This window comes from Haliotis cracherodii, unplaced genomic scaffold, assembly GCF_022045235.1.
Source record: "Haliotis cracherodii isolate W230 unplaced genomic scaffold, xgHalCrac1.p SCAF_7, whole genome shotgun sequence".
NCBI lineage: Eukaryota > Metazoa > Mollusca > Gastropoda > Lepetellida > Haliotidae > Haliotis > Haliotis cracherodii.
Window position 1 is genome coordinate 47,135,123 of NW_027266330.1, and position 27,940 is coordinate 47,163,062.

Here is a 27,940-nt window from a genome sequence, read left to right on the forward strand (position 1 = left end):
CTGACGTGCAAACATAGGCAAGGAAAATAGTATGCTTTTAACCTTTGTTTGGGGGTCCTGTGGATGAACCATGTATTTTGGAATGAGGTTATACTTTTTTTACTCTTTTTTTATGTTATATAGCATGAAGTGATATATAACACTATGATTGTGCGTGTCTGTTTGCATTGATACATATTTCTTAATGTGTTTTGGTTTTAGGGTCATTTTCTTCGACGGCTGAATACACATTACGCTTATGGGGTGAGTTGAGGTGATATGCGGTTCAACGTCGCGTTGAAGATATTTGCACGTGTGTGTGTGTGTGTGTGTGTGTGTGTGTGTGTGTGTGTGTGCGTGCGTGTGTGTGTGGCTGCTTGTACTACTCACTATTGTAGGTCAAGCGATATAAATATAAGAAATATCGTGACGTTCACAAACATATTGCTCTAAAACTCATGTTTTGACAAGTAGAGTGATTCTTTTTTTTGTGAATAACCCTTTGAGGATGTCAATATTAAACAATTTTAACAATTGAGATTTAGGATGTTTGTGGGGTAATGTTTGAAACGTAATGAATTAAGATTTCCATCGGACATAGAACGTATCAGCTGCTCATATGTAGCGTTCGTGAATCGCGACATTAAGAACAACCTACAACCTCATCTGAACTGTCTTACAGCCACCAAACTGTATACCCTCACTCAACACTTTCATATAGGGATAGTCATTGAGAGTATATGCCGGTAAGAGAAGAAATATATATGATAATTTTAACAATAATGGCACGTGTATGTGTAAAAGTGATTGAGTGAGTGAGTGTGGTTTACGCAGCTTTTAGCAATAATCCAGCAATGTCATTGGCGGGGGTATATTTTGGAAAATACTGAGATACCATTTTCACAGTGAGCCTATTTAGTAAAGCATCAGTTAGGAATTCTGGCTCGACACACTGACAATACAAACACGAACGTTTTTTTGGTACTGGTGGAAATGATTAGTGGTGTGGCATCTGTTGAGAAGGTTGAAAGAGCGAATCCAGGAATCAGTGAAGATTGCGATGCAGTATACGTTACGTCACAGTGCCTCGGTGATCGGAAAATGCAGTCAAAGTGAGGTGAGATGAAAGGGGGTTTAACGTCGCGTCCAAGACTATTGCACTTATATAGCGACGTGCATGCACGTGCGTGAGGCTGCTTGTACTAGTCCGGACTGATGCCGATTTATAGTGCTATCGCATACACTGACATACCATGCCGCAGTTTAACATGAATACCCCGAGCCGACCAGTTGTTTTAGCCCCTTAATGCCGAGCGCCAGGCAGGGTAACAACAAGTACTATCCTTTAACGTCTATTGGTATGACGCGGCCGGGATATAACCCCGTACCCTCCGCTCTCCAGGCGAACGCCCTACCACTGGACCACGGAGGCGGTCAGTCACAAGGGAACAAGACAACAAGGAAATTAATACCACCCTAAGAGGTTTTTTTTTAATAAGCTCAAATAGATTAATGACTACTTGTTTTCGAGTTAAATGAATAAGCATATAAAGTTAAAGGGATTTATTGGATTAAAAGATTCTTAAAAAAATTAACGTCATGAAAACCTTGTTGGTCCATACTTCTGATGCACAACTGCGTGGTTCCAGAAAGAAAATCGCTGCCTCGACTGTCTTAGTGCAAGATGTCTTTGACAAGGATCCAGGGAGGAAGAAGCGTTACCGGCTTCAGAAACATTTGTTAAACCCGAGTCTGGACATAGCCGAGGGTCGATAGACAGTGCCCGAGTTCCTCAATGGCGCTGGCTGGAACATCAGACTGGGTAAACAAACCTCAACTGTAATGTCGGTGCTAATGAAGTTTGTAACTTTTTATATACTGTAAGTTTGTGAACCTTTTATTACTGTAAGTCAAAAGTTCCTATGATTGTGCCACGTAAATAATTGTTTTGTATTAATATTATAGATCTAATTGTTATTATATTATACTGAATGAAATAAAACAATTAGAATGTGTTTTTGACTAGTTTGTGACTTTTCCCCTACCCTAATTCGTTTGTGATTTTTTTCTTGTGCATTTTGCCTAAGGTCAAGCCATGCTTACATTGCTGAATTTGTACAATACACTCTCTAAATATTTGTTCGTCACGTTTTCCATCCGAAATATCCACATGTGGCCTGATTGATTGATGAATCCAAGAAAGTCAAATTGTATAAAGGCTTCAGGTCATACTTTGACATATATTGTTTTATTATATGACGACCCTTTGTACATATTGCTGTACATGTATTTTGGAAAGAAACGGAGTGCGTGTTTGATAAACAAGTAATCACAGTTTCATATATTCATGTAAGGAAACATTAAGGAAATGCAGATGGTTAAGCACTTTCAGGAACCTGTATACTGGTATGAACACCAACCGTTGGTAATCATGTTTTGGCTATAGTGTTCACAACTGATTATACACTTTGCTCAGTTGTATTGAGCTCATTGTATTAATGACGTCACAAAGACAATAGAACGAGCTTGTGTCGGATACATAACATTACGTATCGACTATTTATTATCGTTATCGGGAGGGTTATGTAATCGGTCAGAATGAATCGAGGCTAGGCAGGTCAACATTGGGGTCATGGGTCACGGTTGGCGTTAATTATCGATCATATGACTGATTGACATTTATAATAGACATAAACATGTCGCCTGTTTCCGATCTGTCACAATACAGCAAGTGCTAAATTAGCCATTCTGTGTGAAGCACATCCTTTCAACATATATATAAGCCAAAATCACGGTCCATATTAATTTCATTTTTTAAATCCTCGGAAACTGCATAATTATACATAACTTAAAAGGTAGGGTTAAGAAAAACACCCACACACTAATAACAGCACTACACCCCTGTTGTGGACTGGTCATTTATTATTGGGGGACGGGGAAATGTGAGATTTGGGGTTCATGAAATAAATACACAGCGAAGGATGGGGTCACCAAAATTTATCACAACTCCATATGGTAGGTGTCTAGCCAGGAGAGCCACATTTCAGAAATAGCTATTGCCGGTAGAGCCACATTTTCAGCTGAGTGCATTTCACCTATTCTAGCAGGTAATTAATTAATCCGATTACCGATACCTTTATATGAGTGTCCCACATTTAAATTACTAAGCGTGGTGTTCTTTAGAGATACCTTTAAATGAGTGTCCCACATTTAAATTACAAAGCGTGGTGATGAAAGAAGGTCTGGTGATGGACTATAAGGAAGATGAGGAGGTGAAGAAGCTGGTGAGAAGAGCTGCTGCCCTCCCTCTAGTACCTCGTGACAAAGTGGATGATGTGTGGCTTGATGCCATTGCTGACTCTCCTGCTGGCCCTAAAGTGACTGCCTTCATAGACTACGTGACAACCAGTTCATGGAGGGGCCTTCATGCCAGAGATTTGGAACCATTTCGAAAACCAAGGCCACCCTACCAAACAATCCCCTGGAAGGGTGGCACACCAGTGGTCAGAACCTACACGAAAAAAGAAGTACAAGGCAATCGATTAACGTATTGCGTCCCTCAAGATCCAGCTCCTGAACCAACGCCTGAGTGAGATGGAATATGCTGACCACGTGAGCGACCTCCTTCATCTGCAGTAATGCCATTAAATCCATTATGATATTCGTATGCTATTCATATTCATCAATGTAAAGTTTTGATGAATATGTTATCCTTGTTGAATAAAAAATGAGAAAACAAGACTTGTTTTGTTATATACGGTAACCTGTTAGAATCACAAAGCGTGTTTTGACAGCATAGCCGCGAGAGCCACATTATACAATCACGCAACATAACCATTGCCGCGAGAGCCACATCAATTTGGGCTATCTATTTTCGAAATGTGGCTTTGCCGGCCTGTAACCATAATGGCATAGCTCTACTTTTTCAAATAAAAATTTACAAATTTTTACTTTGTGTACTGGCTGGTATTTTATTGTGGAGGGGGGGGGGGGGGGGTTGTTGGTGGTCGGAGGGGCTCATGTAGCTACTTTTACATGTTTTTGATTTTACATGTGTTGGGGACTTTACATGTATTGGATTTTACATGTATTGTGCATTTTACATGTTTTGTGGATTTTACATGTATTGTGCATTAACATGTTTTGTGGATTTTACATGTATTAGGGACTTTACATGTATTGGATTTTACATGTATTGGATTTTATCATATAATGGGTAGGTTTCTCGGCAGGATAAAGCCAACGGATAATACGATATCCGTTGGGGTCATATGCGGATAGAGATGCAAATATCAAAGGTCAAGTAGGGACTACTTTCACTGTTTATAAACAAACATGGCGTCGCCCTCGTCATTTGGCGATCGAGTCAGAATTAACCATCGGGAATCTGGATAAACTACAGGGTAATTGCTATCATTATCAAAAGAACAGTCTAATACACTGAAAAGCAGTGTCTAACTGTGACGTAGCTAAGGCATTTTATAAGTTTGGGCAACTTTGGAGATATAAATTTCGAAACAATTTTGCGAGGGCACTAGGCCTAGCCAAGCGGGATCAGTAGCCATATCTGTGCTTGTAGACCTTTGCGGCTTGAAACCGTCTCCACAAATTAAAATAGTTGGATTTGGCCGAAATATGTTTGAATTGTTACCTTGTTTCGGTTTGTCGCTCTGTGTACATCTGCCTACACTTCTTAACGTTATGACAGGACAGACCGACTGTCAACAACGTCTGACCATGGCCGTGACGTCTCATAGACTAGGTTGAGAGTAGTTTCCCTTTGACAAAGGGCAGTTACTCTAGCGGACAGACCAATGGATTGCCGCGAAAGGCAATTAAAAACAATTGTAGTTTTGCGTATATGTTGCTTCGCCACTGTATAAGAAACAGATTTCAGTTGGAACTATATTGGCTATTGTCACTGTCCGACTGACACGTCACTTACCCTGTGACGTAATAAATATTAATGCGCGCATTCCAGGAAAACTCGCAATGTTTCGGTAATTTTTGTGAGAGAGGGAAAGCGGTTTAAAGCACAGAATTAAAGAATGACATTATATGATAAAGAGGTTATCACGCTTGTGTGTTTGGGGATGGTAAATATCCTGTATTAGGAATAAACACTATGTATTTACCTCGCCAAGGCTCGCTAAATACAATGTTTATTCCTAATGCAGGATATTTACCATCCCCAAACACACTCGCGTGATAACCTCTATTTACATGCATTGTGCATTTTACATGTATTGGGTACTTTACATGTATTGGATTTTACATGTATTGGATTTTACGTGTATTGGATTTTACATGTATTGTGCATTTTACATGTATTGGGGACTTTACATGTATTGGATTTTACTTGTATTTGGGATTTTAAATGTATTGGATTTTACATGTATTTGGGATTTTACATGTATTGGGGACTTTTCATGTTTTGGATTTTACATGTATTTGGGACTTTTCATGTTTTGGATTTTACATGTATTGTGCATTTTACATGTATTAGGGACTTTACATGTATTGGATTTTACATGTATTGGATTTTACGTGTATTGGATTTTACATGTATTGTGCATTTTACATGTATTGGAGACTTGACATGTATAAGATTTTACATATATTGGATTTTACATGTATTGGGGATTTTACATGTGTTGGATTTTACGTGTACTGGGTTTGGATCATGTCAAATGACAACAATATTAAATGTCCACAAAATTTATGGAAGGGGGAAGGGGGAGGACGCAAGAAGAAGTCGACTGTTCAACGTTTTCAAAATAAATAAGTTGAAATTTTAAACTTTATTCAGGGTTATTTATTATAGGGGCGGGAGAGGGGTTGTGGGTTGGTCATGGTGCATGCATTGTGGTATGAAAAAAAGTTACACAAAATAGGGGAAGGGGGGCAAAATATGAATCTCTCTCTCTCTCTCTCTCTCTCTCTCTCTCTCTCTCTCTCTCTCTCTCTCTCTCTCTCTCACACACACACACACACACACACTCACTAAGTCACTCAAACACACACTCACTAAGTCACTCACACTCATACTCACACACACCGCACACTCACAAACACACTCACTCACTCACTTACTTTTCTAATTACTTTTTATTCCGTCTCTGCTTGTCAACTGACTTACACGTTCCTATTGCTATATTAAAATAAAGCAAGCATAAACTAAGTATGATGAGTTATATTGCGATGCAGAATCGATGGTGTTTGTGACTGAACCTGTGTGCCACCTGCTCATTGCCGTAGACAATATCTCCAAATATAAAAACTTGTGCCCAAGGTGCCCATGTGGGAATCATACAAGTCTTGCACGTGGGAATCATACAAGGCTTGCCGTGGGAATCATACAAGTCTTGCACGTGAGAATCATACAAGGCGTGCATGGGCACGTGGGAATCATACATGGTTTGCACGTTGGAATCTTACAAGACGTGCATATGGGAATCATACAAGGCGTGCACGTGGGAAACATACAACGCTTGCACGTGGAATCATACAAGGCGTGCATGGGCACGTGGAAATCATGCAAGGCTTGCACGTTGGAATCTTACAAGACGTGCACGTGAGAATCATACAATGCTTACAAGTGGGAATCATACAAGGCGTGCACGTGGGAATTATACAAGGCTTGCACTTAGGAATCATACAAGGCTTGCCGTGGGAATCATTCAAGGCGTGCACGTGGGAATCACACAAGGCTTGCGCGCGGGAATCATACAAGGCTTGATTTCGGTGACCTTACCCAATGCTGACTTATTGCAAGTACGAAAGACGTTCTTGGTCAAGGGGAGGCAATTTACCCCCTCGACGTGCGATTTCTCTCTCTCACGACTTTGGCAGAATACTTCCCAAGTGTTTTTGTTGTTGTTGTTTTTAACCTGCCTCTGAGTATTTCTTGGTAATATATGTCAGGGCTCATTGTCATGGAAAAATAGAACAGTCATTACTGCAGAATCCGGCGGCTACATCACAACGTCGCCCATTTTGCCCGAAGTCCCCTCGCTGCACTCTCGATGATTATTTTATGACTGCTTCAAAACACCCATGGTTCAGCTCCCCTCTTGAAGGGCAACCATTGGCACTGGTGAGATCCCAAAACCAAAACGTTATCATAATTTGTACGTCACAATACATGCATGATACAATTATCTGTTCATCAGAAAAAAAAGGAATACTACCCGTGTGTGTGTTTGGTGATGGGGACATGTTTTGAGGGAGCAGATGGGGAACGGGGACATATTTTAGTTGAGTACGTCATGTTTGTGTGGGTATGTCATCGTATTCAACTTAGTGTGGGCGGAATGCCTACTGTAACACAGGGAAGCGTGGTCATGGCGCTGTTAAACCAAGGCTATCAATTGGGATAAATTTGGAATTCAAAACCATCAGCAGCCGATCCTGGTACGGTCACGGGATGCAACTCTGCACAGCGAATCATAGCACCTTAGACCACTTCCTTTTCCTAACACCCTGGTGCCAGATAACTACACGAAGTCCCCCTTCCAATCGTCGCACCTAGGTGCAAGGTTTAAGGGCATAGCCTAGTTGTTAGACAATGGGGTAGAGGTGGCTTGTCGGAACATTTACGTGGTGTGGTAATGGTTGGTTGGTTTGTTGTTTTACGCCACACTCAGCAATATTACAGCTATAAGACGGCGGTCTGTAAATAATTGAGTCTGGACCAGACAATCCACTGATTAATATCATGAGCATCGATCCACGCAAATCCACATGCATCAACAAAGACAGCGAGTCTGACCACCCGATCCGTTAGTCGCCTCATACGACAAGCATTGTCTCCTTTTACAGCAAACATGGGTTGCTGAAGACCTATTCTACCCCGGATCTTCACGGGTGTTCAAGTTTGTTGATATAGAGCTTGAATATATATACTCAATACCAAAGGACACAACAAGGTGAATACCTCACAATTTTATTATTTACGTGATTTCTAAAGTTTTTTTTTTTTTCATGAAATGTAATTGTTAACAAATGTTTAAAAGCAAAACGAACTTTGATCTAATAACATTCAAAAAACAATTCTCAAAGAGCAGAAACAATATGAACAGAATTTTTTTTTTATGATTTAATATATTCTATTGAGAGAAACACAGATGTGAAAATTCTTTTCATAAAAAATAAGATACTAGCGTTATATATTTAATCAGTGACAATTTTTATGTCTTATATTCTCATTAGGTATCTGACAATGAGGTATGATCGGGACTTATCCATTTTACCACTTGGGTAACAAGCATTGGGTAAGTGAAGATAAGATACTAGTATATGGCTGAACGACTTCTTTATTACAATTAGGAGCGCAGTTTCCGTGTAGGTTCTAACGCCGTTAATAAGGAAGTGAGAAAACTACCACAGTTTGCTGTGGGGGAATGTGGGCAGATTTAGCATTAACTGACGGTCTTCAAAAATACCCTGCAATATGGGGAGATATTTATACCTTAAATGGGAACATATAAATAACACATTATATTCTTCCTGTACTTCTCCGGATAAACAATTTGTACAGATACAGTTCATACTATCACCGCCTTTGGTCCTGCATCCACACGAGGCAAGGGAGTTAACTGACTTTAAATGTCCAGTGCAAACGGGACTTTTTAAGCCAGTTAACTCCTGCGACATACCTTTACATTAACATTGTGAAAAATATGATCTAAGTTTACAGTTGCTCTGATTCAACTTTTACCGTTTAAAAAAGTTAAATATCTTTGAGTTTGTAAAAACGATTTCACTTTGTAATTGCTAAGATTAAGTGATACAGATGTCTCTGCTAAAATGAATAGGCCTATATGAATAACTGTGGAGGTCACTATGCAAGGAGACATCATGCTGTTTGACGGAATTCACTATACCAAGACTTCACATCCAAAACGCCCCTGCTGTTTGACGGAATTCACTGTACCAAGACTTCACATCTAAAACGCCCCTGCTATTTGACGGAATTCACTGTATCACGACTTCACATCCAAAACGCCCCTGCTGTTTGACGGAATTCACTATACCAAGACTTCACATCTAAAACGCCCCTGCTGTTTGACGTTATTCACCATATCAAGACTTCACATCCAAAACGCCCCTACTGTTTGACTTTATTCATCATATCAAGACTTCATATCCAAAACGCCCATTGTTGTTTGACTTTATTTATCGTATCAAAACTTCACATCTAAAACGCCCCTGCTGTTTGACTTTATTTATCGTATCAAGACTTCACATCTAAAACGCCCCTGCTGTTTGACGGAATTCACTATACCAAGACTTCATATCTAAAACGCCCCTGCTGTTTGACGTTATTCACCGTATCAAGACTTCACATCCAAAACGCCCATTGTTGTTTGACTTTATTCACTGTATCAAGACTTCACATCTAAAACGCCCCTACTGTTTGACTTTATTCATCGTATCAAGACTTCACATCTAAAACGCCCCTGCTATTTGACGCTATTCATTATATAAAGACTTCACATCAAAAACGCCCATTGCTGTTTGACGTTATTCACCGTATCAAGACTTCATATCCAAAACGCCCATTGCTGTTTGACGCTATTCATTATATCAAGACTTCACATCTAAAACGCCCCTATTGTTTGACTTTAATCACCGTATCACGACTTCACATCTTAAACGCCCGTTCGATGTAATTCACTGTATCAAGACTTCACATCTAAAACTCTCCTGTTGTTTGACTTTATTCATCGTATCAAGACTTCACATCTTAAACGCCCGTTTGACGTAATTCACTGTATCAAGACTTCACATCTAAAACGCCCCTATTGTTTGACTTTAATCACCGTATCACGACTTCACATCTTAAACGCCCGTTCGATGTAATTCACTGTATCAAGACTTCACATCTAAAACTCTCCTGTTGTTTGACTTTATTCATCGTATCAAGACTTCACATCTTAAACGCCCGTTTGACGTAATTCACTGTATCAAGACTTCACATCTAAAACGCCCCTGCTGTTTGACTTTATTCATCGTATCAAGACTTCACATTTAAAACGCTCCTGCTGTTCGCCGTTTATCACTGTATTAATATTTCATATCTCCTTCTTTGCAAATGATTAGTGTAGACTATTGCTGGTATCTCGGTCCGTATGGTCACCATACCATCTGAAGAATAAGAACCCTAGTATTGTGTGTGTATTCACATTTGTAAAATCTATAAAGCCGAACAGCAGTTCCTGTGGTTTTATGAGTATATTTACAAGTTTTAGGTTTTGATTGTGTCGGTTGCCATCTCCTGTTTGGCTCATCTGGGAAATCGAAGTTTAGATCTGTCAAACATCATGATGCTAAAGTAACATAACCTACCACGCCATCCAGGAGATCACTATGTAGTGGAAGCAGGCATGTACTGTTATTGTGGCAAACATTACAGACATCAAGTGCTGTTCAAGCGCCCTCTGGTGACAAACTGCCTAAGTCAGCTTGATGTTGAGTAAAACCACAAATGTTAGTATCCGCTTACCACTTGGTGAAACCCACTAGCATGGGTAGGTGCTGATAAACCTAGACATCTCATCATTGCCAGTCTGGGATTGGAACCCACTATCACAAGTTCCTGGCATGCCTAAGGGATGTAACTCTGCACAGCAAATAATGGCACCTACTTGGCCAAAAAGGCACTGGAATAGATTTATGCTTAAACCATTCACATCTCATAATGAAGGCCTGGGTTTTTTTCACATATGCATGTCAAAACCTTGATCACTCACTCACTCAAAATCCATACAAAACAAGAACAATCAAACGATTTGATATAAAATGTTTATTATTAAATGTATATAAAATATTTACAAATATGTTTATTTCTGCTGTGATTGGAAAGTTTACTCATGGGCCTAATTGCATATATACAGTCACTGATGATTGGTATAGTTGTATGTACAGTCCGTAATGGGAAGAAAAATATACGAATTATAACCAGTAATAACAAGGGCATGGACAAATCATGAAGAAACATATATATCTTCACACGTCCATCAACAAGAAACATCCTTCCATACCGCTACAATGTATTGATGCCACTCATCTCGTCACTCTGCAATATTAAGCTGTAGGCCAGCACGGACCTACGGGTCTGTGATGACAGCAGTCGCAAATACAATCTGGACAAGACAAACAAGTGGTTTATATTTTTATGGTTACAAAATTCAGACTAGGTACAAATCATTCACTTAAAATCATCAAAGTCTAACTCAATCTCTTAACTAGTTTGCCATATGGACTACAAGATGAATATTGTTACATTTACAATGCATTATGCATTATTAATTATTGTTCAAGCAAATGCAAAAGTAATGTTTGTTCATTTGACAGACTATCAAGAATTGGTCTACTAAAATACACTTGTATCATAGCAAGACATTGGCAATTTTGTCCAACTTATATGTAAATATGTCAGAATACCTCAAATCTACATAAGTAAAATGTTTCCAAAAAGATTTAAAACAATTATGCCAAACAATTCCAAAAGCAGTAAAATCCCAAATTCAGTTGCATTTCATTCAAAGTTGGCGTGGAATGCACACATTAGAAGACGTTGCAAGGACTGGACATTATCGGCCTCCACAACATGGATTACCAGATTACTGGTTGCGTAGATTTTTGTTAAAAAGACAGTTACACAAATACTCTTTTTCTCATGACATTTTTCCATTGGCTGGATGGGGGGGATAACTATATTTTTTTAGTATTTAATAAATCATGAAAGTGAACTTGATTTTGTGCCATGTGACCTTTGGCATGCGTACAATAATCGGAACAATTATAGGCCAGAAAAGTTTAGGATCTGGTGTGTCATGAGAAATTAGTAATCTATTTCAGCAACATCATAAATCATGAGTCTAAACATCAGCTTCAAGGATATACCAATATTTTTAACACTTGCTTGACCCTATGGGATATGCGCGGACAACATGCCACATTCTAGCGACAGTAAGTGATACAATGAAATGATTGAATATACTTTTCATTAAAGTCCCTCTACAAACAGTCAGATTCCACAACCCAAAGCCACTGATGCTCAACCACTGAGAATGTTGTACAATAGATAGCCAGTCCTTCTCTTGATTTATGGATTTCGCAATATTTCAAAATTGGATCACTAGCGCTATACAAAGTTATGTTTTTTGAGAGATTTTCAAGGTGAGTCAAAAATTAAGATGTTAAATTAAACACACTTTCAATTCATCACATCATTTTTTTTAAATATTAAGAGCAGATTTATTTGTTAGAAAGCAAGAAAGAAGTCTGACCTTATTCACACAAATTAAAGGGTCCTTTTTCAAATTTAATATACCCTTTTCAACATAATAAGCGCCCAGGGCACTCTCAAAATTAGAAATAGGGGGCTCTTATTAGAATATTATTTTGGTGAAAAAACAGAGTTGAAAGATCGTTAATTTCGTGGTTTATGCTGACAGCTATATATACGACAGATATATTTTTCCAGAATTTAATTGCCCATAATTGGTGGATATAACACACAAGCGCGAATTATACACAAATAGATGTCTTGTGTACATTGATCAATCGGAAGGGGTGCTAATTGGGATTGTTCACTTGTCGTGGGTGCTTATTAGAGTGGAGTGTTTATTACGTCGAATACGGTAAGCTGTTACTTGGCAGATGGTGTTATAAATCCAGTGGTTGTAAACATCGAGGCTGCTGGGACGTCTGATGACTACAAGTACTGTTTCTAATGTCACAGGAATCGGAGGTTCTGATTAAAATAACAATATTCTAAAATTAAAAGGCGTTTTATTATTTTAATCAGAATTGCAGATTCCTGCAAACAACTACTGGTTTGTACAAGAATGGATCAAGACCCATACCATCAGGAATTTCCACACGAGTCCTTTAGATGATTATATGTCTCAATGATAATGAGGTAAGTCATCATTTCTTAATTATTGTAAAAATGAATGAATCATTTTCAAAGTTAATATTAACAAGGCACACAGGAGCTATAGTTTCTAGCTGTTCTGAAGATTCAGCTTAAATGGAATACACCTGTACACTGTTACTACTTCATGCTAATGAGGTTACATGGATGGGAAAATGACTGATATGACAGTTAAGTTGGTCTCATCTTGTACTATATCTACATTGAATATTTGGTACCAAAATGACTGGTGATGAAAACAGATCTAATCAAATGGGATGTTTGAACCAGTTTGATTACGCCCCACTAAAACTGTCAAATAAAATATTTTTATCAAAGAATATCATGAATTATTTTAACAAATAAACCAATGAATCCCCCTCAAATTAATCCAAAGCACTTTCTGAAGATTATCAACAACTTCTTTTTCATTTTTCATTTCTATCTTCACAAAAAAATCATCCTTTGCTGAAACAATGCCACTATAGGGACAACAGCATTTAAAACAAAGGTGAACAAGGGTAGATAACTCTAAATGATTAAATTGACTTTGCCATCCTCTCAGTCTACAAGTAGCTCAAAATGTACTTGGCCCACCATCTCATTACGGTTGTGGTAGATGTTTCTGGCCCAGGCTTTGCAGGTTACCATTAACAAAACTCCAGGCCGGGGTTCCTCAAAGCGCACGAACATCAGTGGGGAACGATATCCTTGCTGGTTCCGGAAGGGGAAATACTTAAAGTGGAAGCCATTGGGGGGATGATACGACAAGGGACCCATACTTTCCCGATCCACAGGGTTCTGAAACACATAATTCATGTAGCATTTTACATTTATTTCCCGAGAAAAATAATCTATTAATTGTAACAGGCAACAGTAGCACAATGTCCAAAGACATTTCTGTGCTCAGTGAAAATCTTCTTTCAATGAGGCTTAATTAGTTTTAAACACTTGAAACAAAAACAGAGTACCAGAGGGACAAAAGCTCACCAGTATTCAGTGAAATAAAACTTGAATGGTCTTCTTGCATGTTGGTGACATTTACCCTTCACGAAATATAATGAAGAAAACAAATCTATTCTGTAGTTCACGTATGCATGATTTTGTTATTATCATGTACTAAAACTCAAGTCCTGGGGATAATAATCTGTTTGTATGATCATTTCAAAGATAATGACACTGACCTCAAAAGACAATCAATCATGCGCAAGACAGATCACCGATATATTTAAAACAGCTTTTTTGTAAAGTGAGCATGTGGTAGACAAAAATCAGAAATTCAACCAAGATCCTCTGCAGGGCTGGGACGAGTGCAAATTTTCTACCTGGGTACCAAACACCCTATTACCCGGCCCTACCCGGATACCCGCTATAGGTCTGAAGAGTTGGGTACAAAATGTCCGAATGGGAATTGTTTTACGGCAGCCCTGGCAAAAACTATTTAGATACATGATCATGAAAACACTGCAGTTGATAGACGCTTTATCCTTACAGGAACATATAAAAGTCAGAACAAATGCTTGCATAGTGAGAAAGAAATGTGAACATTAGCTATACTTGAAGTGTAACCACTGAGTTTTATTGTTAATGTCATTAAACAGTATGTCACGTGACTAACCACGGGTCCGGGTAGTCATGTGGGTACTGACCCAAGTCTCCGAGTTCCCCGTCCCAGCCCTAACATTCTGCATACAGGATCACAGGTGATGCTGTGGTGGTGTCCTCAGATCTTCACGCAGACAGAGAGGTAACATATCAGAGCAAAAGACCAGGGCCCACTTGCACAAAGCAATCATAGCGCTACGACTATTGTAAGCCTATGTTAAAGTATGGGAGTTACGATCATCTTAGCGCTAGATCGCTTTGAGCAAGTGGGCCCTGATCTTAGTCTGATACCCATATATGACGGCAGACACCAAAATGTTCAAAGTGTCCCTCTGTTGACAAGACCTCAAGTTAATCCCAGTGACACGTACCTCTCCATCACACGTCACGATGACAGACCACTGACTCCATACATCTCGGATATCATCAGGAACTGTTGCATTTGAGTACTCCTCAGGTTCCCAATCAAAGATCTGAAATCATCAATTAAAAACTTGTTGAAGACCAAGTTGATTGAGATAAAACAAAGCTGGACCATTAAACTGAAACTGACGTACAATGTGGTGGTGAAAAAAGGGTTGGAGTGATGGTAACCCCTAAATTTCAAAACAATAAACTATTGAAACAAGTTTAAACTTTTAATGTATCTAATCAATTACACTATTTTCTATAATGAACAATTTGTATCCACTTATTGTGGATAAGTTCATTTCTATATGTGAACTCTGTTACTATGTTGTTTTATAAGAACGTTTCTATTCTAAATTCCCTTATTGGGACTAAACGAAAAGCACATGTTGCCACCTGACACCTTTTGCACAACTATATTGATAACCACAGTGACATGACATCTAAAGTTCATCTTGCACATGAAACACAACATTTTCATGTCCATTTTATGTTCATTTGGGTGTGTTTTGGCGCATTGTTTTACTGTTGCTTTTTGCGCACAGTCCTTCTGTCCAAGCGTTGATCTGTAGCTATACAGTTGAAACATTCACATTAAATTGTATATTGAGATACTTATCCTATCTCACTCCATGGATTTCTTATTCTTCTTTCGATCTTGGTGTGGAAACACCCTTCCACTTTCAAAACACATTTTGCCCAAACACATCCCAGCATCACCATGGCCACCACATCAACAAATGGGTCAGGCGCTGTAACCCCTTGCATCGTGGCCCTACATGACCTGATCACGTGACATAGCCTGCCACATCATTCTCTTTCTTACAGCAGACAGACCGGTGTAACTGAGATGCGGGGATGGTCGGGTGGGTATATAGCGTGTGAGATAGGTGATAAGTATAAAAATATTTAACGCACATATGTGTGTGTGTCTGTGAGTGTTTATGTGTCTGTCTTTGTGTCTGTCTGTGTGTGAGTGACATATATAGTTCTTTCAATACCGAATATTGAATCACGTCTCCCTTATATTGAATAAAGTCGTCATGACATTAAATCATGTTTCTCTTGTATTCAGTTTCCCGGCTACTGAATAGACTGTCTGGTATTGAATCACGTCTCTCTGGTATCGATTATATTCTCCCCACCCCCTTCCCGTACTGCCTGTTTATTATTTTGTCACTAGGAACCCCTTCGCGTCACTAGGAACCCCTTCGCATCACTAGGAACCCCTTGCGTCACTAGGAACCCCTTCACGTCATTAGGAGCCCCTTCGCGTCATTAGGAACCCTTTCGCATCTCTAGGAACCCCTTCCCGTCACTAGGAACCCCTTCACGTCACTAGGAACCCCTTGCGTCACTAGGAACCCCTTCACGTCATTAGGAGCCCCTTCCCGTCACTAGGAACCCCTTCACTTCACTAGGAGCCCCTTCCCGTCATTAGGAACCCCTTCACGTCACTAGGAACCCCTTCACATTATTAGGAACCCCTTCCCGTCATTAGGAACCCCTTCACGTCACTAGGAGCCCCTTCCCATCACTAGGAGCCCCTTCCCGTCACTAGGAACCCCTTCGCGTCATTAGGAACCCCTTCGCATCACTAGGAACCCCTTCATGTCATTAGGAACCCCTTCGCGTCACTAGGAACCCCTTCACGTCATTAGGAACCCCTTTGCATCACTAGGAACCCCTTCACATCACTAGGAGCCCCTTTGCGTCACTAGGAACCCCTTCGCGTCATTAGGAACCCCTTCGCATCACTAGGAACCCCTTCATGTCATTAGGAACCCCTTCGCGTCACTAGGAACCCCTTCACGTCATTAGGAACCCCTTTGCATCACTAGGAACCCCTTCACATCACTAGGAGCCCCTTTGCGTCACTAGGAACCCCTTCGCGTCACTAGGAACTCCTTCGCGTCACTAGAAACCCCTTCATGTCATTAGGAACCCCTTCGCGTCACTAGGAACTCCTTCGCGTCACTAGGAACCCCTTCGCGTCACTATAACCCCTTCACGTCACTAGGACATAACACTGGGTATTACACGTGTTATGTGTTTTCACGTAAGCCATCATTTCAAGAATGACCGCATACCTTTGAAGTAGGGAGCCTATTCAGCTACGACTTGTAACCAATCTAATAGTCCTACAAGACAGGCCAAACACACTTTCCTATGGACAATAGGGTGAGCCAGCTTGGCATCTCTTTTTATGCTTCGTAAAAGCTATCAACAACACACAGGGGAATTGAAGCATGCTAAGAAGATCAATATCACCCATAAGAGGATCTCTGAACCATTACTGAGCCATCACACATCAAGGTGGAGTAACGGGTTGGGACACCACCAAAACAGCCACCGCTTGCGGTAACTGTAAAGTCTCTACAAACAAGTTTCTTTACCCTCACACGGGTACTCTGTCTGGGCACCCAAAGAGTGACAATAATCAACAAAGGATTGATGTTCCAATATGTATTTCAGTATGTGCAAGACACGGTCTACGATTCAGCCAAAGTAGGTACAGGTACGGCATATTTTCCTCTGTGCTGATGAACTGCTGTCAGTTGTTGTGCCAGGACCAAAGGACCAAACTGGTGAAGGCCTCCGACATCTGTGACAGAGACGTCACAAAGAAATGACTTCATCCTTCCAGAAGCACCCTTCCATGATGTCAGATGACGTGCAGTTATTGTGCAACGGCATCAGAGGTGACAGCTCCAGTCTTGTGTGGATTGATGCCACCAGGGGAGGCAATCCTGACAAAGGTGTAGGCTTGTGGGATCGCTCAGCAGATCCAAATGGAAACCTTTGTATGAGAGACTTCCGTGTTGGGCGTTGCTGATAGTGGGATAAGGAGGCTCTTCTGCAGCGTCACTGAAGCTATCTGGTAAATGCATGGAGCTCTAACTGACCATACGGACATGTCTTCATAATCACCTGGATTCAAAATGGGCGCTAGAGAAGGGATGGTGAACAACCCATCTCGTTGGCCCAGGAGATTCTTCACAATAAAATCTCCTTGATGGAGCCCATCTTGTTTACAAGCCAGACACTGATGCATTGTCGGACTGGATCAAGAGCTGTGATGAAAAAACGAGTAATAATTCAGGATGAACGGCTTAAAAGAGACTCAAACATTCAATTCCTGAAGACACCACAGGAGATGTTGGTGGACTGACGGATGTTGCAGTTTGAATGTGGCTGAAGTATTAGATATTGTCAGGAATAATTGATCTGGCGGTGATAGTGCATCATGATCACATTTTGAATTCCTGAATGAGGCGAATCTACCAGTTGAAAGAACTGGATTGTCATTTGTAGTAGTGATGAGGATATTGTAGATCCCATCTTGTTGGTGTACCATACAACTGATGTTTTGTCCGACTGAACGCTCAGTCAGGATGCTTGTGGGAAAATTGTCCAATGTGTCATCGCTAACACTAGCACTTGAAGTTGTTGATGCAGAAATTCTGGTCATCTACACACAAACACCCTGCATTACATAGTGTACTGAGTGTGCTCTTCAATCAATCATTAAGGTGATGCGTTGGAGTCACGTCACATCTTGGTTCTGAAATCGTAATTCTGCCGGAACAGTCATAGAAACACATTGTAAAAATGGAAGCTGCATCTTGTAGGCTGAGACTGATCATATAACTCCCGGTCGCATCATCGTACAAAGCAGGGTGATTGAGACCATGCGTTTCCAAAACTATGCTCAATGTCACATGAATTGCTCAGAACGACTTACGTTAAATCAGTCTGTTCTGGTTCCAGCAAAGGCGGGTTTGTTAACAAGAAAGTCTATGCCAACTACCGGTATACCTGGAGCATGGAATACTGCATTATTGCCTAACAGTTGGACAAAGCTCAGCACACATAAAACCCCATGATGTAACAACACAGTGATAACTGTTTAGCAGACAAACAAAATGGTGTACATGTTAACAGTGTTCATGCAGCCAGTTCCCTGGAGAATGTGTGCTGTGACCATTAGCTAGTTGATTTTTATGATATTTGATGAATGTAAATAAGTCTGAAAATGACGAAAATCATCAAATCTCTTGTCGATCGCACTAGTAAAAATTTGGCGCATGATCCAGTCAATTTACATTCTTTTGACAATGCCTATCTGGAGAGGAGTAACATTCCCGATTTGGATCATTAAAAATTTGGCAATCCTCATGAACAACAAATTGAACGAACAGTGATTTCAATCCCTTGTAGGGGAATGTCAATATTGACAGAACAGTTGGCATCGATCCGAAAGAGAAGAGTATATGTCAATCTCATGGAGTCTTGCTCTTCAGGTTGATGTCGATCTGACTGAAATTTTTAACAGAATAAATGCACACACTTAAGACTTCCTGTTTCGGTGCCCAAGTAATCATGGTAATAGCAAGGTGATGCATCATGAATTTCAGTCAGTTCCACAATGTCAGTGCTGGCATAGGCTTCCACCGTGTCAAGACACACCAGAACCTGACACAGGTGCTACACCGGAGATTTGTTGTGACAATGTAAACACCTATGACACTGGTGGCAATTAATAACGTCATTACAGGACACATTCCCATCCAATAGTGGAAGCCATGAAGCCATTTCTTCTGCAAAGAGCTGTTTAAAGTTATCATATGTTTCAATACACCATAAATGTCACATTTTGTGACAGTTTCTTTTTTTAAACATTCATATATTTGGGGTTTTTCACGTCCAGGGCTTGAATAAGAGATCACTTAAAAAGAATGGAAAATCTGTAATTAAGCCAAGGGTTCAAATACATGTATTTCCCAGTACCTTGTGATTGTTTATGAAAGTTTTGAGGCCAGGGCTTTTGAATAAGACATTACTATATAATAATGGGTAAAATCTGTAATTAAACGCAAGAATTAAAACCATGTATTTCCCTGCCTCTTACCCTGTTCAACTTGAGCAATATGCAAGGTTGTCCATCATCAAACCCGAAGTTCTGCTGTTTCACACAGTCAGCTCCAAGCAGCTGGATATCGAAGCGGCAAACTTTGTCCAGGTCTGCTGTTCGACGCTCTCGTATCTCGCTGCAGTCAATGTAGTTTTCACCCTGCTGGTTCTCGTTCTCGTAATCTGAGATACACAAGGTAACAACATGTAAACAAAATATTTATCTACACATTACCTATGGCACCCACTAAAGACACAATGTGAGAATGGACCTATGTATGTTATTTCTTCTATGTCCTGCCTGGACTCATCATCCTAAAGATGTATTTCTTCTAAATTTACATTTTTTTAAAACATGTAGTTTTTGGATAAAATGCTGAATATGCATGGGAAATATTATTAGCATACAATTTTTATCAGAACAACCTGATTTTTTATGAAGCACATATACAAAACCTCATATTTCCTACTACACTTTACAATTGTGTCAACTGATGCTCATGATATCAATCACTTGATGGTCTGGTCCAGACTTGATTTTTTATAAACACCCGTCATATAGCTGGAATATTGCTGAGTGGCATTAAACAACAAAGAAACGAATCTTACAAAACTTTACTGGTGTTTATTCTGTTTTCACAAAGAGGCAAAAAACAGCTTCAAGTACCCAGGTCTATATTTGCAAGTGTTTGTTATGAACATTGTTTATATAATTTTATATGATCAGAATACCACTGATATGGAACACATTTATGTAAGTACCAAGTTGACTTTCTAAGAATACATTAATCTTTCAAGCTTGTTACATTTTCAAAACATGAACATTAGATTTAGAAAACGCCACTTTTAAAGATGGCCGCCTCACATCTCAAGTAAGCTTCCAGATGGTCAAGGTACTGGGTGTACGTGGACGCATCACCCTTCACGAAGCGAATCACAGTCGACATGGAGTCAGGCATGGGACGGAAGCCAATACCTGCAAACAATAACATAACAAATACAGTCACAGATAAATAAGTAACCAAGTAATGAAATGAGCAACTAATCGATTCGTGGAACCACTTTCACATGAGGGGGTAAGTGTAGGATACAGCAACGACTCCGAGGTTATGGTCGGGAAAGTAAGACCTCGGCAAGAAGCGCCGAGGTCTTACCTTGCCGATACCCGAGTGCCGAGGTCTTACTTTCCCGACCATAACCGAGGATGAGTGCTTTATCCAACTTATAAACCGTAAAAACAGTGTTAATAACATGTTTTCAGTAATTCGCTACGCTATTATGCTTCGTTTAACGGTATTTAGGGGTTCAACGAGGAATGGGCGATTTCTCGTCCGCACCGTTAGTCACATGACTTTTTGCACGAGCTTTTCGCGGGCACTACCTCGTGGCGCATTCACGCTGAATGCAGTAGCCTAGCGCTGGTGGAAAATAACATTCGATTACAAATGTTAGTGTATAATGCTAAAATGAATTTGTTAGTATTCCACTTCTGTAAATTAAAAACAAATATGGTATAGTTTTAGTTTGAAAAAATGCAGCATTACCATTGTTTACACTTTAATAACATTTACTTTTAGGACATCAGATGAACAGAAGTCTTCTGTATCTGATTTGCTCTACATCCCTCCTAAGAAGAAGACTCAAATCACTTCCTGCACGGTGGTAAGATCTTCAGAGAACGAGGATGAGGCAAAGACTGAAACTGTCGGACCCAAACAAGGTGGCCATGGTGAATCAAAGGAAACCAAGGACGCAGATCGGCATTACTCTGTAATTCTGAATTTTCACTGAATAAACATAACGTTCCGTGTTGTGGTTCTTTCTGGTTTTACAATATCCGATGTTTTACTTCTTAGAAAGTAAAACTTGACTACTGAGCAGGTTTTTCTTTTCAAAAGTAAAACCTGTCAACAGGTTTTTCTTTTGAAAAGTAAAACCTACACCTGAGGTTTTCTTACCGGAAGACCTGCCCTAGGGTCATTATGTGAAAATGAGCTGTATCGTAAACAACAGGCAAAATCTGCTATAGGTTTATAATGAGTTCTATCACATATGTTTTCACAGCATAACATCTCATAAACTTTCTACTATGAAATCGTTGTACATGTATGTCCCATATTCATATATAACTTATATAATATTCTTATAGCATCTGAAATCAGCCTGAAGCAGATGTATGGCAACACTGATCAAGTCAGTATTCAAATGTAACAATTAATGAGAACACTGCAGAAAATCTGCATATTAAAGTAGATAAGTAAACTGATTTTATGAACCACAGATACAGTGAAACATATAGGAAATAGTTTATACTCAAATATCCCAATATCAAGATCTGACAAAATCTCCATAGGTCCAACTTGTTTGTTGCTTAACACTGCACTCAGCAATATGCCAGCTATTTGACCGCGGTCAGTAAATAATCAAGTCTGGACCAGACAATCCAGTGATTAACATCATGAGCATCGATGCACACAATTGGGATCGATGACATGCATCAACCAAGTCAGCAAGCCTGACCACCCGATCATGTTAGTCGCCTCTTACGACAAGCATAGTGGCCTTTTACAGCAAGCATGGGTTGCTGAAGACCTACTCTATCACGGAATCTTCACGGGTCTCCATCAGGTGAACACTGCACGAACTGCAATCAAAATGAAGGATGTGTGTGTTCTGCAGCCCTTCAAGTGACTCAGCTTCTTTGCACTACCACCTCGATTGGGAAATTTTGATTTTTGAAAATGAAAACCCACACAGAAAACAAATACCCTCGGTAATTAACCCTTTGGGTTTTAGTTGACACCTGGGTGACAAATTAACCACAATATATAATCTCTGGCCTTCTTATTCTTTATTTGGAAATGGCAGTTCAAACTTGTTTTTGTGATACTGAACGCAGATATGATTTGCTTGCTTGCTCTGACGTGCACTCCCAGGAAGGGTTCATCACATTTTGATGGAGATAGGTATCGAATCAAGAGTTAAAGATCGGATCTTAATGAAGTGAACTACGTACATTATTGTAAGCCAGTACATCCATAATAGCAGTGAGACAATCTTGTGTATGTTGCACCTGATCAAGACTTCTTGGAAAAAACCCAAAGACAAGCCAAACAAAGTGGTTGATGGTGTGAGTGAGTGAGTTGGGTTTAACGCTGCTTTCAACATTATTCTAGATATATCACAGCATTGCAGCTTAATGTGGGAGGAAAGCCCAAAGTGATGCAGGTCTTGGACGTTTACCACTTTGGCGAAACCCATGAGCACGGTAATGGTGCTGATAAACCTAGAAACATAATCAGTGTGAACCGGGATTCAAACCCACAATCATAGGTTTCTGGAGTGCCCAAGGGACCCAACTCTGCAAAGCGAATTGCGGCGCCTTAGAACCCGTCCCCCTGGATGATGGTGTGATCAAGGATGAGCATACTCAGGACAGGATGGCACACAACAAACTCATCAGTCTCCTTATCAAATTGATGTCTACACTCAGTCGCCATTGGGACCAACTGATACTCTTTTTAGTTTCCTCTGACACATAGAGAATCTCACACGAGTGTCTTTTGATATCAAATATATCAACACGAGTTGATAAAAGTGGAAAAATTCCGAGGCTTGCCGAGGATTTTTGCCACTTTTATCAACGAGTGTCGATAAATTTGATATCAAAAGACACGAGGGTGAGATTTTATTTATCATCCAACATCATTCTTCCAACTTTTTCAATTAGTAGACAGTAATTAGCAGTGACTTCAGTGTAAAAAGTACTGCTAACAGCTTCAGTAGCTGAGCCATTTGTGATGTCATTTGATTGTGACGTCATGGTAACCAGTGACGTCACAATGGCCTGCAAAGCATTGTGATGTAATTTCATTGCAGCGATATCTACAGTGTAGATATCGCTTGATCTAATCCAAGCAATATCTCCTGTGGGAGCCAGATTTGGATGATAAACATGGGTTAGCAGGACTGGTGTAAACCTGTTCTTGCTGGTTTTGGCCAAGTGAAGATCCGGGTTTAGAATACTTTCTTCACTGTCTTCACGGTCTTCAGCAACCCATGTTTGCCGTGAAAGGCAACTATGCCTGTCGTAAGACTAACAGGATCGGTTGGTCAGCCTCTCTGACTTGGTTGATGCATGTCATCGAATCCTGAGTTTGATGTTAAACAAGAAACAAACTTGCTGTTGTTTGTGAGTCTAAGTTTAACCTTGATGTGAGAGTCACTGTCAAGGAACTCACAGACAAACCAAGAATCATAACCAGGTTGAATCTGGAATTCATGAGCACTTGATACTGGCACATCAAAGGGACATAACTTTGCACAGCAAATTATGTTATCTTAAGACAGCTGGGCCACCATATTTGCTAGTGGCCATTTATTGTATCTTACTGAAATTGTGCAAGGTAATGGGTAAGGGTTTCTAAAATAAGGAATTGAGAGTGATTTTAACACCTCTTTCAACAGTATTGCAGTCTTATCACAGTGTGTCAGCTTAAAGTGGCAGGAAGGTTTACTTCGGTGAAACACACCAGCCGGGACAATCTGGGATACGAACCAACAATAATAGGTTGCCCCTCTGAAATGAAGTCGGCATCAGTTACCTGGAACTTTCAGGAGGCTGTCTACCCCCTGCATCGTGGGGAAGTTCCAGTCCAGAATGACAAAGAAAATGCCCATGTTAGCCGCAAAGAATAATCCCAGCGCGACGTAGAAGGCCAAATAAAACAGGAAGCGGAACACTGGAACAGATGAATGGGATGTTATCAGTTGCTCGGACGTGTACAGACATTGAAGTTGTGTTTTGTTTGTTTGTTGTTTCACGCCACACTCAGCAATATTACAGCTATATGACGGCAGGCTGTAAATAATCGAGGCTGGAACAGACAATCCTTTGATTGACATCATGAGCATTGATCCACATAATTGGGATACCATGACATGCATCAACCAAGTCAGCGAACCTGACCACCCGATCCTGTTAGTCGCCTTTCACGACAAGCATAATCGCCTCTTACGGCAAGCATGGGTTGCTGAAGACCTATTTTACCCTGGATCTTCACAGGTCCATTGAAGTTATGTAACGGGATACATTTGTTTCTGTTTTACAATGTCCATGTCATAGTTTACCATACTGGCAGGGCCGGTATCTATGGTCACCAAATATAGTTTGATCTTGTCAGGACCACAATGCAATACTGACATGGAACATGTCATGATTTCAACAACAGATTTTTTATCCTTCTGTATATTTTGAGAAAGCAGACAAGTTCATATCATCTGGTTAAAATTCAGCATTGCAAGTAAATCCATTCCCTACTAGTGTACATCAGAAGAGTGAGTGAGTGAGTACGTTTTTACGCCGTTTTTAGCAATATTCCAGCAATATCATGGCGGGGGACACCAGAAATGGGCTTCACACATTGTACCCATGTCGGGAATCGAACCCGGGTCTTCGACGTGACGAGCGAACGCTTTAACCACTAGGCTACCCGACTGCCCCGTACATCAGAAGATTAGAAGCAGATTGGTTCTATATTGAAAAAAATGGAAGTCTATATTGAAAACACCTTTAATATTTGCAATAACAATTGTACATATTGTATGTCCATTGTATTTTATCCATAAATTTCTATAAATAGTAAATATTATTCTAAATGACAAACATGAGAGCGAGGAGTGAGTATGGTTTTACGCCTCTTTTAGCAATATTCCAGCAAAATCACAGCAGGGGACACCAGAAATGGGCTTCACACATTGTACCCATGTCGGAAATCGAACCCGAGTCTTCGCCGTCACGAGCGAACGATTTAACCACTAGGCTACCCGACCGCCCTTACAAACATGAGAGATTGAGTGGTAACAAATAGCATGGACAGGTGTCAGGATATGGCCATGGAGTTGTCCCAGCTGTTTCATTAATAAATGCAAGAAATCTACCACCCTCTTAGTTTAGTTGACAACAAACTTCGGTATCAGACTTACAAATTCAGATACCCTACCAAGTTTGAGACTGGCAGCTAATGCATATCGACATAATATGAAAATAACTACATTTACCGAACAATGTGGTCTATTGATAATGTGTTGTACTTCTGCACAACTGTGTGACATTACTGGATCAAACGGTAGCATACGAAGGTGAATTCCGGAAATTCCGTGTTCATGATCAAAACATCAAAACCGGAAGCGATTGCAGTCCACCTGTAGTTACCTGTACACAGGTGCATTTGTTGTACACTTGACGATAAACGCTAATCCAACTTATGAAATGCCAAATGTATCAATAAACATACGTAAAAGTTCACAAAAATACATCAAATTTCATTTTCGAAAGTTTTACAAACATTTTAGTTACTATTACGTACCCCAATGGACTGCCGTGAATCCCATCACCGTTCCATCGTCGGGGTTGTAACAGAACTTTTTAAAGGAATTTAATCTGTCTTCTGCCGTTGCCGCCGGCAGCATCGACTGCGACATCAACGTGTGCGCTGTCCATTGCGATTGCGATTCACTATAGCCAGTATAGGCAGAGACGCCAGAACGGACAGACGCCATGTTGGATTTTGAAGTCACCGACTGACTCAGGTGTCAGGCGCGCAGGTAAACGACGCCATCTATCGGACAGGTGTGTCATCTATTTCAAAGGGAGAAGATTTCAAGGTGCAAAACTGACTTGCTTCCTCACACACTCATTAGAAGTAGATAATGACTATTCGAATTGTGAAAAAGGTTATGCTTTGCTATAACATTATTTAATGAAACTTACCTTTTCAATTCAAATAAATAAACAACCATAATTATGGGCCATTCTAAGACTTATATACGCTATAAGCTACGGTTACCGTATCCCCTACTGCGTTCTTCGTCTAATATCCGTTTTCCCAGGAGTGACATAAACAAAGGTGTATATTTAGCAAGAGAAGAGATGAGGGGATACAGTTACCGCAGCAAATAGATCCCAATTAATTTAATTAAGATAGCAACTTAGTAATTACTGATGATAGGGCTGGTACGTGAAACTGGGTGGGTACTGAGAAGGACCCGGGTACCCACAGGACTACCCGGACCCTTGGTTAGTCATGTGATATATTGTTTAATGACAAAAATTATCTACAACTGTATATGGTTACACTATAAGTCACTGATGTTGCATTCCTTCTGACTTTTATGTTCGAATAAAGATAAAACTTCAGTCAACTTCCGTGTATGCATGACCAGATCGTTTAATACATGTATCTTAATAAATTGTGTCCAGGGCTACGGTCAAACGATTACCAATAAGACATTTTGTACCTCTCTCTTGAGACCTACAGCGGGTACCCGGGTAGGGTCGGGTAATGGGGCGCGGGGTAGTAAATTTGGACTCGTCCAAGCCCTAACTGATAATTAGCGGCCAGCGTATACATGTGTATTGGGGATCCTAGTGACTAATAGAGGAAATACGGTAATATGATTAACATACAAGAAACTTCTTGTACAATGAAATAAAAACGCACAATGGTGTCGGTATGGTTATTACATAATAGGTTGGAATTGATACCGAACATAATGCTAACGAGTAGAAATATGAGAGGACCTATCATGGGAAGATGACATCCTGATACTAGATAATAATAAAATAAGTGCTTGAATTTGAGATTCGAACCCACAATCGGCAGATCCTGGCACAGCCAAGGTACACGTCTCTGTATGTGACCCCTCTGTTGAAGAAGTGTGATTACGAAACGTACAATTATTGGTTTCTTTTCAACGAACCATTTGAAAAGAAGGTCTTAACCATCCTTCCCAGTAGGCTGCAATGGGGAAATATCGCGATGGTTATAATCGTTATAATGTGTTTTACAAGGGTCCCAAGCGTCTCGTTACCCCTTATCTATTGAGAATTATATAAGACTTATGTCAGCTAAAAACGAACAAATTATAACAGGCTTAGGTAAATTTCTCTCCCAAGTCATGAACGTCGAACGGAAACACAGTGTTGAACGGTAAATCATCATTAAATCTACTCAGCATGCAGATATATATATATACAGTATATTTCCATTGTATTATGGGCCGGTGGCCTGATGTACCGAATACATTTGTCTGTCTGTCTGTCTGTCT

General features: G+C 40.1%; 1 protein-coding gene across 1 annotated transcript; it reads right to left on the minus strand.

The window, feature by feature from the left end:
* Positions 1 to 10,771: 10,771 nt before the first annotated feature.
* On the minus strand, positions 10,772 to 26,400 carry LOC139447428 (sodium/potassium-transporting ATPase subunit beta-like). Its single transcript, XM_071228771.1, has 6 exons — positions 26,200 to 26,400; positions 24,436 to 24,573; positions 20,697 to 20,807; positions 19,830 to 20,014; positions 14,881 to 14,982; positions 10,772 to 13,705 (listed from the first exon to the last, which is right to left on the minus strand). Exons 1-6 carry the CDS (start codon positions 26,390 to 26,392, stop codon positions 13,466 to 13,468), a joined length of 969 nt encoding a protein of 322 aa, XP_071084872.1. The 5' UTR covers positions 26,393 to 26,400; the 3' UTR covers positions 10,772 to 13,465.
* Positions 26,401 to 27,940: the final 1,540 nt, after the last annotated feature.

Excerpts from the sequence above, each read along its gene's own strand:
- LOC139447428 (XM_071228771.1), bottom strand. The coding sequence starts at position 26,392 with ATGGCGTCTGTCCGTTCTGGCGTCTCTGCCTATACTGGCTATAGTGAA. Across the intron at positions 24,574-26,199 it reads ATTCACGGCAGTCCATTGGG|TGTTCCGCTTCCTGTTTTAT; the intron begins GTACGTAATAGT and ends CATCTGTTCCAG. Across the intron at positions 14,983-19,829 it reads TATTGCTCAAGTTGAACAGG|ATCTTTGATTGGGAACCTGA; the intron begins GTAAGAGGCAGG and ends TGATGATTTCAG.